This window comes from Lactuca virosa, chromosome 4 (assembly GCF_052849685.1).
Source record: "Lactuca virosa cultivar CGN04683 chromosome 4, Lactuca_virosa_CGN04683_v6, whole genome shotgun sequence".
NCBI lineage: Eukaryota > Viridiplantae > Streptophyta > Magnoliopsida > Asterales > Asteraceae > Lactuca > Lactuca virosa.
The window spans coordinates 340,920,976-340,933,091 of NC_136429.1; the positions used below are offsets into that span (position 1 = coordinate 340,920,976).

Genomic DNA, 12,116 nt, shown 5'->3' on the forward strand with positions numbered 1-12,116 from the left:
TTAGTTTCTTATAGTTTTGGGTCTCACTACATTATAGAGATTCTACTATGGGTCCTTCATCCATTGCAAGAGCTGTTTGTTACGAGATCACAATCAAAGCACCAAGTGGTTAGTATTCCATCTTTTGGTTCAATTTCTAAAGTAGGTTGATATAGTTATTAAAACCATATATTTTAGGGTCCATGTACACATAAGTTATGTTTTTGTTTTCGCTGCCTTGATCATGTGTATAAATGCATAGAAAACACAACTATATATATATATATATATATATATATATATATATATATATATATATATATATATATATATATATATGAAAAATGGAATGGAACCCCTTGGATCAATAAATGAGTCTTTTGGGGGAATACTGGGAAAGAAAGGACGTTTTTTTTCTATATTTAACAAAAAGTCAATCCTATTTACTTGATGATTGTACATTTCAATATGTTTATGTATTATAATAAAATGAATGAGGTTTATCAATGTGAGATTTAATAACATATCTTTATGTAGCACTTGTACTAAGTACTCTCTAGGCAGAATCAAAGAGGTAGAGGGTAAGGCATGAAATAGGTTGGATTTTGTGGTGGTGAAGGTCAGATAACAACGATGATGATGGTTCTTATGAGGTGGTTGAAGCAGCAGATGGGGAATGGTATGTTTGAAGGTTGTTCCGATGGCTGGTGGCGTAATCTATTGTTGGTCGTTGTAGCTAGGGTTTCTTAGAAAAAGTGGTGTTTAGTGAGAAAGTGTATTCAAAATGAAAGGTAACTCAGGTTTTAAGTTATATTTATAAGATGAAAGTGTGTGTTTCTTTGTTGGTTATCATAGAGTTGTAAGTAAATGCACAAAACTCTTTAATATTTGTACATATTATCCCTCAATTCTGATTGGTTATTTTATGTTCACATGGATCACCAATATATCAATCTCTACCATTCAACTTTCATCTAAAGGCCAAGAGATCATGTCCTTATTTTTAAGATCATTGTCTTAAAATTCATGTGGGCTTCACATTATGTATGCTTTATATATATATATATATATATATATATATATATATATATATATATATATATATATATATATATATATATATATATATATATCAATGTTGTAATAATGTTCGACGTTAGCTAGTCGGTGGACTGGGGTTAAGGAATTCATCGGCTAGTCGAAGATTAATCGTGGACTATTAATTGCTAATTTGTTGAATTTTTAAAAATTAAATATGACTAATATCATATCAAATTTTGTAAATACCATTAATATCATAACAAAGTAGGTTAATATGATTAATACAACATTAATCATGCGTCAAATAGTTTCCATTGAGATAAAACTTCTTCAAAATGTTAAAGTTTCATCGTTTTATATTGTTTTACTCAGTACGTATGTAGGGATTAATCGCTAAGCACCCTCTAATTCGGCGAGTGGCGCCTAGGGATTAATCGGAGATTAATCAGGACCTAGTCGGGTTTTTACAAGAGTGATATATATATATATATATATATATATATATATATATATATATATATATATATATATATATATATATATGCTTAGGTTATTGTGTGGATGTTGGATTGATTGTAGACCAATCATTCGTAATTAATTAAATGAAGAAGTATGTTAAGAAATTTAAAAAAATACATTAATATCAGCAAAATGCTTGTCAACGGTTTTATAAGGGTAATTTTATACATTTAGCATGCCCATTTTATTAGGAAAAATTGGTGTATTTTAATAACGGATTTGATCATCCCCAAAATCTCGCATAAACCGTATCACTAAACATTTCTAACGGAAGAGAAAAAGAATGAAGATAATGTAGAATCAACCTCAAAATCGGATGATTCAATTGATCTAATTTATATAATGATCGATTATTGTTAAGATCATTCTTGAAGAAGTATTGTTCGTTGATTTCGGAGAACATCGACCTTGGAATACTGAGGAATACAAGAGCTAGTTCTTTCAAGTCAAAATTCAAGAACACCGCCACAACAGTGTTGAATCTTGATGAAGACGATGATGATTTCATTTCTCCACCACAAGGTACGGTTTTGGTTCCGATAGAAAATTCGGGAGTACAAATTTTATGTTTTTTGATAAGAAATGTATTGTTGAAAACGGATGAAATCGAACTAGTCTACTTGAGTTTGTGATCAATTTTAGGGTTTTGTTAGGGTTTCTAAAAACAAATGAATCGAAAATTCTATGAGAATGCATGTCACTGTTATGGGTTTGTAAGTGTGTTTTGTATGATTACTTTAAAAAATCCTGATAGAATAATGTGAAGGAAAAATGTATTGATTTTGCCAACAGATGTATGTTAGATATCGTTGAAAGTGAACGATTCTAATCGAATCAGTGATCAATTTTACGTTTTTGTTAGAGTTTGTTGAAATTGAACTAACCCCTAGTTTTGTTAGAATGCATGTAATTGTAATGGGTTTTAATAGTAGTTTTTGTTTGATTCTATTCGAATATTATGAAAGGAGTGTCCAAGCTATAATTCATTTGCTTTGGGGATTTCTATGCTTTTAGTGTGTTTTTTTAATGAAAATTTATGGATTTTTTACTTGTAAAAAATTTATGTGGGAATATTCTGCAAGAGCAACACGTTAAAAAGAAATGAAAGATTCTATGAGATCAACACCTGAAAAGAAGAAAGAAAACAAAAAAAACTCCATCGATGAAATCGATGAAGAAGAAAGCAACCGATGAATAATATTAAGAGGTGAATGATTGAAGAAGAAAAATTATGGTGGGAAAAAACGTATATAATGTTGTTATACATAGATTATTATTAATAATAAATTTATAAATAATTGTCTAAACCAAAGGGATTTGTTTTTAGATAATAATCAAATTAAATAATTTAAAAATATTAATTAATATGTAAATTTCAACTATTACCCTTTTGAAATGATTGGTTCACAATCAATACTAGATCTACACAATAGATAGATTGAACACTTGAACCTATATTAGATCAACCTATTACGCTTTTGAAATGATTGGTCCACACAATAGATCTATATATATATATATATATATATATATATATATATATATATATATATATAGAGAGAGAGAGAGAGAGAGAGAGAGAGAGAGAGAGAGAGAGAGAGAGAGAGAGAGAGAGAGAGAGAGAGAGAGAGAGAGAGTATTCCACCCAAAACTAACAAAAGCGAAACTCATGACATATTATAACATGTACAAAGGGAATGAAAGCAGGCTAGGAGACAATTAATAGCACACTGAAGCATAGAGGTGATGGGTTTATACCTAACATCTTTTTAGACTCTTCAAATCAGTTGGTGAGCTAAATCTTTTATGGTGGACCCTTAGGCATCAAAGTTAAACACACAAAGGACTCCGGCACTAACAAAGTCAAACCCGTAAAATGCTGCACTTGATGTTCTAAAGGTTATCAGGATAATCATTTCTAGGTCTTTTTCTCTCACTATTACTATATGTATTGCATAAGCTTACTGGAAGTGATGTTGTTAGCTTGTTTCGATGTCGTTTCTATTGGATGTTGAAACCTTGGGGCAGCCAGGGCCCTCATGATGACCCACCAATGATGGGTTGCAGCAATACCACCTTGACCAGAAAAGGTAGTTAAAGAAGTTTACGAAGCTTAGACCAGCTAATAACCAGTAGAAAAGGTCTAATCTGTCGTTGTTGAGGTTGTTGTCGCTGAGCCATCCACCATGGCCGGACCTAGAAGTGACCTTGTTCACAAGGGATACCAAGATAGAACTTAAGTAGAATCCAAATGAGTATGAGCAATACGTCATTGCTGTCAAGAAAGATTGCATGCCTTCTAATGATTGCTTATAAAAGAATTCGATTAGCCCAACTGCAGTGAACATCTCTGAGACCCCAAAAACAAGAAACTGTGGTGCGATCCAAAAGATTGAGAGGGTTTCTCTCGGATCTCTCAAAGCCATTGTTCTTCGCTTGTTCTCAACTACTGCAGCTGAAACCATGGAGAATGTTGCAATGAAGAGCCCGACACCGACCCTTTGTAGTGGAGAGATTCCTGAGTCATGCCCTGTGATTTTGCGTGCAATGCGGACAAAGGCCGTCTCATAGAGAGGGACTAGGAATACTAGCATGACGTATGGGATGGATTGGAGGGATGCTGGAGGAATTTCAAAGTTTGTGGTGAGTTTGGTATTCATAATACTACCTTGTTGAACAGAGAACGTTTGGAGTTGTGCTAAAATGGTGTTGAAGATGATGGTGCAGGCAAAAATGGGAACTACTGATATGAGTATCTTCACTTGCTCAACTTGGGACATAGTGCACAACCTCCATGGACTTTCATTGCTTCGAGTATCGTCTTGAATCTTAATACATGCTTTGTCCAAGAACCTGTAAGGAATTGGGGATGCAAAAGAAAGATAAAACTCATGAGTACCCTTTAATGACAATGAACACGTTATCTCAATGCACATATTGATCCTTAAGTTTTGTAAACAAGACCTGAACTTATCGGTATGGAGGAGGCTGCTACCACCATGTGACTCGGTTGAGACATTATGGTGTAGGATGACTGTACTTTGGCTTCCATGGAGCATCCTAAAACTTGAAGGGCAAACTTGTTTCCTCTTCGTAATTGCAGCTACAAAAACCTGAAATATATAGAGGGGAGAAAAAGTAACCACAACTGCATGTATGAAGCTGAGAAGAAGAAAAGAGTTGAACATAAGATGTTATGTGTTGATTACTTGAGCAATCGGAGTGAATATACTTCCACAAGTAGGCTTGTTCCTATAAAGGGAAGTTCCCGAAAGTAAGCATATCAATCCGACAGCCATGGCAGCAGCTGAAACACCAAACCCTATATCCATCCCAGAATTTGTTTGCACCCAAACTAGAACCGTTAGTGCTATGAGCTCACCGATGCAAAATGCAAAATAGGCACAGTTGAAATAAGTCGATAGCTTCCTAGAGTCCTTTTTCCGGAACTGGTCAGCTCCAAGAGAAATTATATTTGGTTTTAGACAACCACTTCCTAAAGCGACCAAATAGACGGCTGCAAAGAATATGAACTCCTTGAGACCTTGTGCTTCCTCACATTTGCTCACACTCGACATCATGTCACATTTTGGTGGTCTAAGTTGAGGCAGATGAGCTTGTATAGATAGCAATATAAATCCCTACACATATAAAGTAAAATCAAAATCTTTGTGTTGCAAATTTATTATTATTTGAAGCAAACATGAAGATTTAATCATTATATACAAACATATAGACTTACACATAGCTCAATGAAGCCGAAAAGTAACATGGTACGGAAGCTACCGAGGTAGGAGTCAGCGACAAAGCCACCAAGGAGAGAAAGTAGAAAGACGGTGCCAACGAAGTTTGTGACAACGTTGGCAGACTTAGATAAAGGGAAATGCATCTCATTGAACACATAAGTGATAAGATTGTTTCCAACCGCAGCAATAGCCATCATTTCGAATGACTGAAGTCCTGATCAAAAACATCCAATACATCTATTAGCCTGCAAAGATTCACACCACATACTACTAGATCTACATATTAGTCACAATATGCACGCTATCAATAACTTAAAGTTCAACCAAGATTCATATGCATGGCTACAGTTCTGGAGGAGAATTACCGAGGATGGCAAGAGCAGCACGCATACCACCATGTTTGCCGGGCTTACAAGGTCTGCCTTTCGAATCAACATAGTCATCCACACATGGTTCTTGTTTGCAATTCTCCCTATTCATTATCTTGTTTACAAAAGCTGAGGAAGTTATGGGCTTTTCTAAGTGAGGAAGTGTGTCCCTAGTTTGCTACTTATAATACCGCCCATGTTACAAGTTGCATCATTTTTGTGGATCCACAATTGACAAACCCGTCAAAAATACTACTTTTTAATGCATTAAGAATGAGTGATGGTAACCCGAATGAGCCAGATTGAACCACGTTAAATGAACAGACGGGTACTATGTTTCTGATACTGCGCCATCTTGACTTCTGGGGGTTGACTTTTTTTGTAGTGCTATAGTGTGACCCACAATTATCCCATTAAGCTTAGACTTCAAAACACTCACTTGCTACCTTTAATCATCGCTACGCCATTAATTGTATATACCACTTTTCTTTCCAAAAGTAAGATTCAACTTTGCGAAGTCAATTAATGAAATCCAAAAATTCAAAGTGATAGGCCATTTTGTTAACTATTTTAGTGTTCTCTATACCTTTAGGTGTAACTAAAATTTATATGAATGCTAAAGTATACTCAAATTACGATATAATACAAGTATGTTTGGTGGTGCGGAGTTGTCAAGACATATATAGATAATTTTTGTCAAGACATATATAGATATTTTTGTCAAATATTTATCTTTATCTCTTTATAGTTCAATGTGTTTAGATAAGTTCTAATTCCTTTTTGTTAGCCTTTTGGAGATGTATTTATGATGAAAGATTCTTGAATGAAAAGCAAGGTTTGAACCAAATATTTTATGGTATCATAGGTTTAAGAAACCCAAAAATATCTCCGACGGCGAAGCCTCTTCAACGGCTTAGAAGATTGAGCCAAATTTGTCGTTCTACCTTAGTCCTCAAGATCGGCCATGCGATTTTATCATTCCAACCAAACTTCGTGGGGACAAGTATGTCAACTGAGTTGCAGATATTCAAACCGCACTAGAAGCATGCCAAAAGTTCAGTTTTCTGGACAGGACAATTCCAAAGTCGGTGCTTCAATGCACTCAATCAAATTGGGACACCATCAATGTAAATGTTGGTGTAATGGATGATGGACACATGAAGAAAAATGCTATATGTATAAATACAAAGATCCAAAACGATTGTTGGGCACATTAAAGTCTCGTTATCAGTGGTAAATGGGTTAAGAACAGTTGCAGTCTTCAATTGCTAAATGTGAACAAAGCAAGAACATGACTGTTGTAGAATACTTAGGCAAACTCTCTAGTTTGTGGGAGGAGTTGCATAATCACAAACCAGTAATCACTTGTTCTTGTTGTATTAACTATACGGCTGGAAACAAACAAACATGAGACGAGAATAGACAATGACATGTTGCATTAGTTCCTCATGAGACTAAACCCTAAACTCTTTGGTACAATTCAAACTAGTATTTTATCCCAAGATCCTTTACCTTCACTTGATAATCGTTTCAGTTGGTTGTTCAGTATGAATGAGTACGTCTATCCAAGGGTGTTATCGAAGAATAACCTACCAATATACTTGGATTTTTAGTTCGCGTCAACACAGGAAGGGGACGAAACCGAGAGCGATCTGAAAAATATATTTATATTGTAGTCATTGCAAGAATAACAGACAGGGGGCTACAAGTTGCTTCGAGCTTGTAGGATATCAAGAATGGTGGGAAGAATGAAGCAAGACCGGTGTAACATCCCAAAATTCAAGACCAAAATTTTCATTTTTAGTTTAATAGTTCATAAAACCAACAATATAAAGACATCCATAAAAACATCCCATGTCAAAACCAAAGTGTCAATAATCAAAACATGTTATCATAAAACAATATCAGAGTGTATCCCAAAGATCTCATGTGCGGAAAACATAGTGTGATGCGCTGGGATCGAGCCGACTCCTTTCCTTTGAAAACGAAGTACCTGAAACCAAAACAGAAAACCGTAAGCACGAAGCTTAGTGAGTTCCCCCCATCATACCACATACCATACATAGCACATACTGTCTAACATATCCGGGTACTAGCTACCCCTTCGGTCTCTTTCAACTGGTAACTGGCCTAGTATATCAGGGTGCTGGCCTACCCCTTCGGTCCTGTCGACCGGTACCTAGCCTAGCATATCAGCGTGCTGGTCTACCCCTTCGATCTTGTCGACCGAAACCTCGCCTAGCATATCCGGGTGCTGGCACACCCTTTCGGTCCTTTCAACCGGTATCGAGGACTATTTCACCCCTACTTCTACCACATAGCATCCTAGTACATAAACATATAAGTCATATACTGCCTAGCTTATCTGGGTGCTTGCATACCCTTTCGGCCCTATCGACCGGTACTGGGGTCTATCCTAATGGGTTTTCTATGCTACAACATCCTATGGTGCACATACAACCCTAAATACCTTGGATCTATGTTTTCACTAATTATACATGTAAATGGTTTCCAAGGCATTAAACCTATAACTAGCATGCATTTGACATAAACCATATAGGATACTAGTTAGGGTAACATACCTTTTATGTAGCTTGAAGTCTTGATGTATTTGGCCTTAAGAGCTTAGCCCAATAGTGTGGAAGCCTCAAATGAAGTCACAACACATCGTGGACAAAGGATGAAACTTGAGAGAGAATTCATACACACCAAAACCGTCCATATCCTCCAAGAATACATTAGTGGTGATTTTGGCTATGAAGTAACATATTTATATGTGGAATTCCAAAGGTCATGGGTTAACCCAAACCCATACCCATAGGTATTATGATCCATGGTTCATGTGGCCCAACTCTTTATGTGTCCATACATAAACTTTGTCTAACATGGATCATAAGCCCAACACATATAAATATAACTAATTACCATAATTAGTCCCCACAGATTTAATTAGTCTATTTTGATCAATAAATTAATTCCAAATTAATTCTTGACCAATACTAATTAAAACATATGATTTCATATTAATATATTAGAAATTATAATATATTAATAAATCATATATAACCTTCTCTCAAGAGTCTATCCTAACAAATTGTCCTGATGATATGCAACCCAAATGGACCATGCTACTCTCGGGTCAAGTTACATACCAATAATAGTTATGGGCTTAGACATCTAATCCAACAGTCTCCCACTTGGATAAGTCTAAAACTATTAATGCAAGTAAGACTCCAAAACCCGACTAGCAATCGTAGCTCTTAAAAGCCGCTGTCGAACTCTGACCTAGTCAATGACTCGTCCATTAGATAAGGGATCATATATTCCCCCATTCTAGATATCATACGGACTGAGACATGGATTATAATTATTCTCTCTGTCCATTTGTTGTTTCCCGATTTCCGATCTATAACGACCGACTAATTGAACAAATTCAAATCAGTCCAGGCCCGGCCGAGCACTTACGTTTGTCATCACTAAATCATTGAGGGGCCCACAGATATCGTGTTTATCCCTCCAAGGGTAAAAGGAATGGATAAACTTCGACTCATATGCTTGTACCAACTACTTGTTGAATCATGCACAAAGGCACGTTTTATAACATTAAGTTACTGATGCGTTTTCGTACAATCAATGTATAACCAACTCATAGTCAACAAATCATATCTCTAGGTTTGAAGAATATAAGATATTATCGTCTCATGATCACTCGTTATAAAATCCATGAAGTGATTCAAATGAGCGTGGGTTTAATCCAATACTCGAATCTCATTCCAGGAGCACTCATGAATGTTGCAGCAACTTTTGCTATGTCTAAACACTTTAGACATCTACAAGCCCAATTCATGACAGTCTTGATTCATACCTACTTCCAAAGTATGATTGACTGTGGAGAGTTTGAATAACCTAGTTATTCGGGAAGTCAAAACATGCAAAGTGAAACACAAGAATAATACTAATCCTATATGGCCCCAAGCACCTTTGAGAGTAAATAAAACACCTTTTATTTAAACACCATATTGATTACTCATTATTAATTGTATAATGTTTCAAATAATCAACTTAATACTTGAACTGAAGCAATAGTCATGCCATGCTCCAAGCATGTACACTATGTTTGTCCAAACAATAGTTATGCCATACTCCAAGTATGCACACTTTGTTTGTCTATGATCCTTACTTTGTGAAGTAGACCAATTGAACATGATTCCATTGATGCTCATTTCACAATCCCAAATCCTTACCGCAAATGTAAGAATACAAGATTATTTGCCATTTACTGAAATCTATTAGATTTTAAACATATATGCATTGATCCTCTTGTAATGACTATGCACAAAGTCACAAAGACTTGTCAACAGACATTACAGAGTATTCCAATGGAGATCAATTCCATGGAAACAAAGTCTCAAATTCAAAGTACATTCCTTTGAACATCCTTCTTGCATTAAGTTTTCTAATTTTACTTAGATTTGAAGAATAACTTCCTCTTATGAAAACATTTCCACATTCCTATTTTGACTATCACTTCTGAACAAGAGTTGTCTCCTTTCAGAATATGTCAATATGGTCATTTCCAAAAATTTACACCATACTTCCAACTATCCATGAGAAACCAATCTTTAGTAAACCTCAGATTGTCCTCGACAATTGCTTAATCATTTTAGTCATATCTAATTCTAGACTTTTTCCCCTCTTAATGCCCTAGGCATTTGGAAAATTTAGAAAGGGTAAATATTATAGCACACGTAATCGATCCTATACCCGAAGCATATGGGACACGATTCATGATGTCTCGCATAAAGACATGATCCTAGACCAGTCTTTTGCTACAATATTTTTTATTTGCCATGTTTTCATAATTCGACTAATCACTAGCATAACAATTATGCTCCCACTAGCTTTGACATGTACTCAGAAATCAGTTGGACTTCTAGAAATCAATACTTTATTGATTTTCTTACCAAAGTTCAGATTTCTGATACGAGATGCTTTGATAAGACTTTATCAATATCATACACCTTTCCTTAGATAGCTCACATGTGCGTCTAAACAATTTTTAGAACTATGAAAAGGGACGTCAGAATCATAGTCTCAATTGTTTAGACCTTTGCCATTTCTCACAACTCCATGTTAGTGTGCCAGTTAACCACACACGCTCCACTAACGACTTTGAGAATGCAAATATCACAATTGCTATCTACTTAAAATATACTTAGTGAAAGCGTTTCCTCACCATAATTTTCATGAATCGGAGAGAAACCTTATGACACTTAGATTTTATGGTGTATGTGTTCCTATCCATGTGAATTTGTCATAACCACAAGAGGAAGTTAGTGACAAATCCAAACTCGTATGGACTGAACTTGTTCAATCATAACTTCTTGACATCTGGCAGCACAAGCGCCTATCATTGCTTCCAAGTAGTTATGCAAACAACTGAGAACTCATAGAACTCACATGCATAGTCAACTTTAACTGGAATGGGCACAGAAACAAGAATATGTCAACACGATATGTTACAAACCTCAAGTCGTGTGCTAGTGATAAAAAACAAGTTTTATTCTTGATTAGTTCTTGAAACTTTCTCAAGATCTTTAAGACTCCCACTTACCTCTTGATATAGAAGATTCTCTTGTCAAGAACCATTCCTTGACAAAGAAAATATTCAAGAGTTAGTGCGGATTCTTATCAAGATAAACACTTCACTCAATTGGTCTTAGTTGGTCTTTGTTTTATCCAAAAACATCACAACTTACCAATTTCAAATGTACAAGAGTAGAAAACATTTTACTCTATATTTGATAAGTGTTTTAAACATTCTTAAGATTATGTCACTCAAGTTACAATCTTGGAGTATTACTCTAAGACTCAATTTTGGAACGAAGTATGATTTAACTTTTTTTTAGTTAACCAATTCAACAATTCACGATTCCTCTTCTTAGTCAAACAAATGCACTAAGATGTCCTTAGAGAATCAATTGTGATATGGTTTCATAATCACTAAGACAATCATAAAACAAGATACTCAAGTACTCTCCCATCTTTTCAGATTGGAGAAACTTTTATCTTTTTGCCTAATTTGATTCTTCTCATTCGTTCTGCCGTACATTGAAACTTTTCCAATGTTTCAGAATTACACTTAAACTTGTAAGAATAACCATATTCACTAAACTTTAGTAAATCATGACGAATAGCCTTATCGATCTTTGTGGTGGACCTGACCAACGCACAACCTAGTGTACCCGATCCTATAGTCCTTCACTTGACTCACACGAACATGTGAACAAGGAATTAGTCTTAATTTTCCAAAGATGAAAAATTCTCATTCATCATACAATACAAGTTGCATGATTCCAAGTTTCTATGCAACTGAAACTTGGGTGATGAGAATCTTTCCTTATTTGGTAAATTATGACACTACCACAAGCGAAAGAATCAAATCCATTTTCCAATATTGCTA

The 12,116-nt window shown here is 35.2% G+C and overlaps 1 protein-coding gene across 1 annotated transcript; it reads right to left on the reverse strand.

The window, feature by feature from the left end:
* Positions 1–3,191: 3,191 nt before the first annotated feature.
* LOC145108597 (protein NRT1/ PTR FAMILY 4.4-like) lies at positions 3,192–5,826 on the reverse strand. The gene is made up of 5 exons (XM_079045632.1): positions 5,651–5,826; positions 5,282–5,499; positions 4,749–5,180; positions 4,504–4,652; positions 3,192–4,392 (listed from the first exon to the last, which is right to left on the reverse strand). The coding sequence occupies exons 1-5, from the start codon at positions 5,763–5,765 to the stop codon at positions 3,519–3,521; spliced, it is 1,788 nt and encodes a 595-aa protein (XP_078901758.1). The 5' UTR covers positions 5,766–5,826; the 3' UTR covers positions 3,192–3,518.
* Between the last annotated feature and the right edge of the window lie 6,290 nt (positions 5,827–12,116).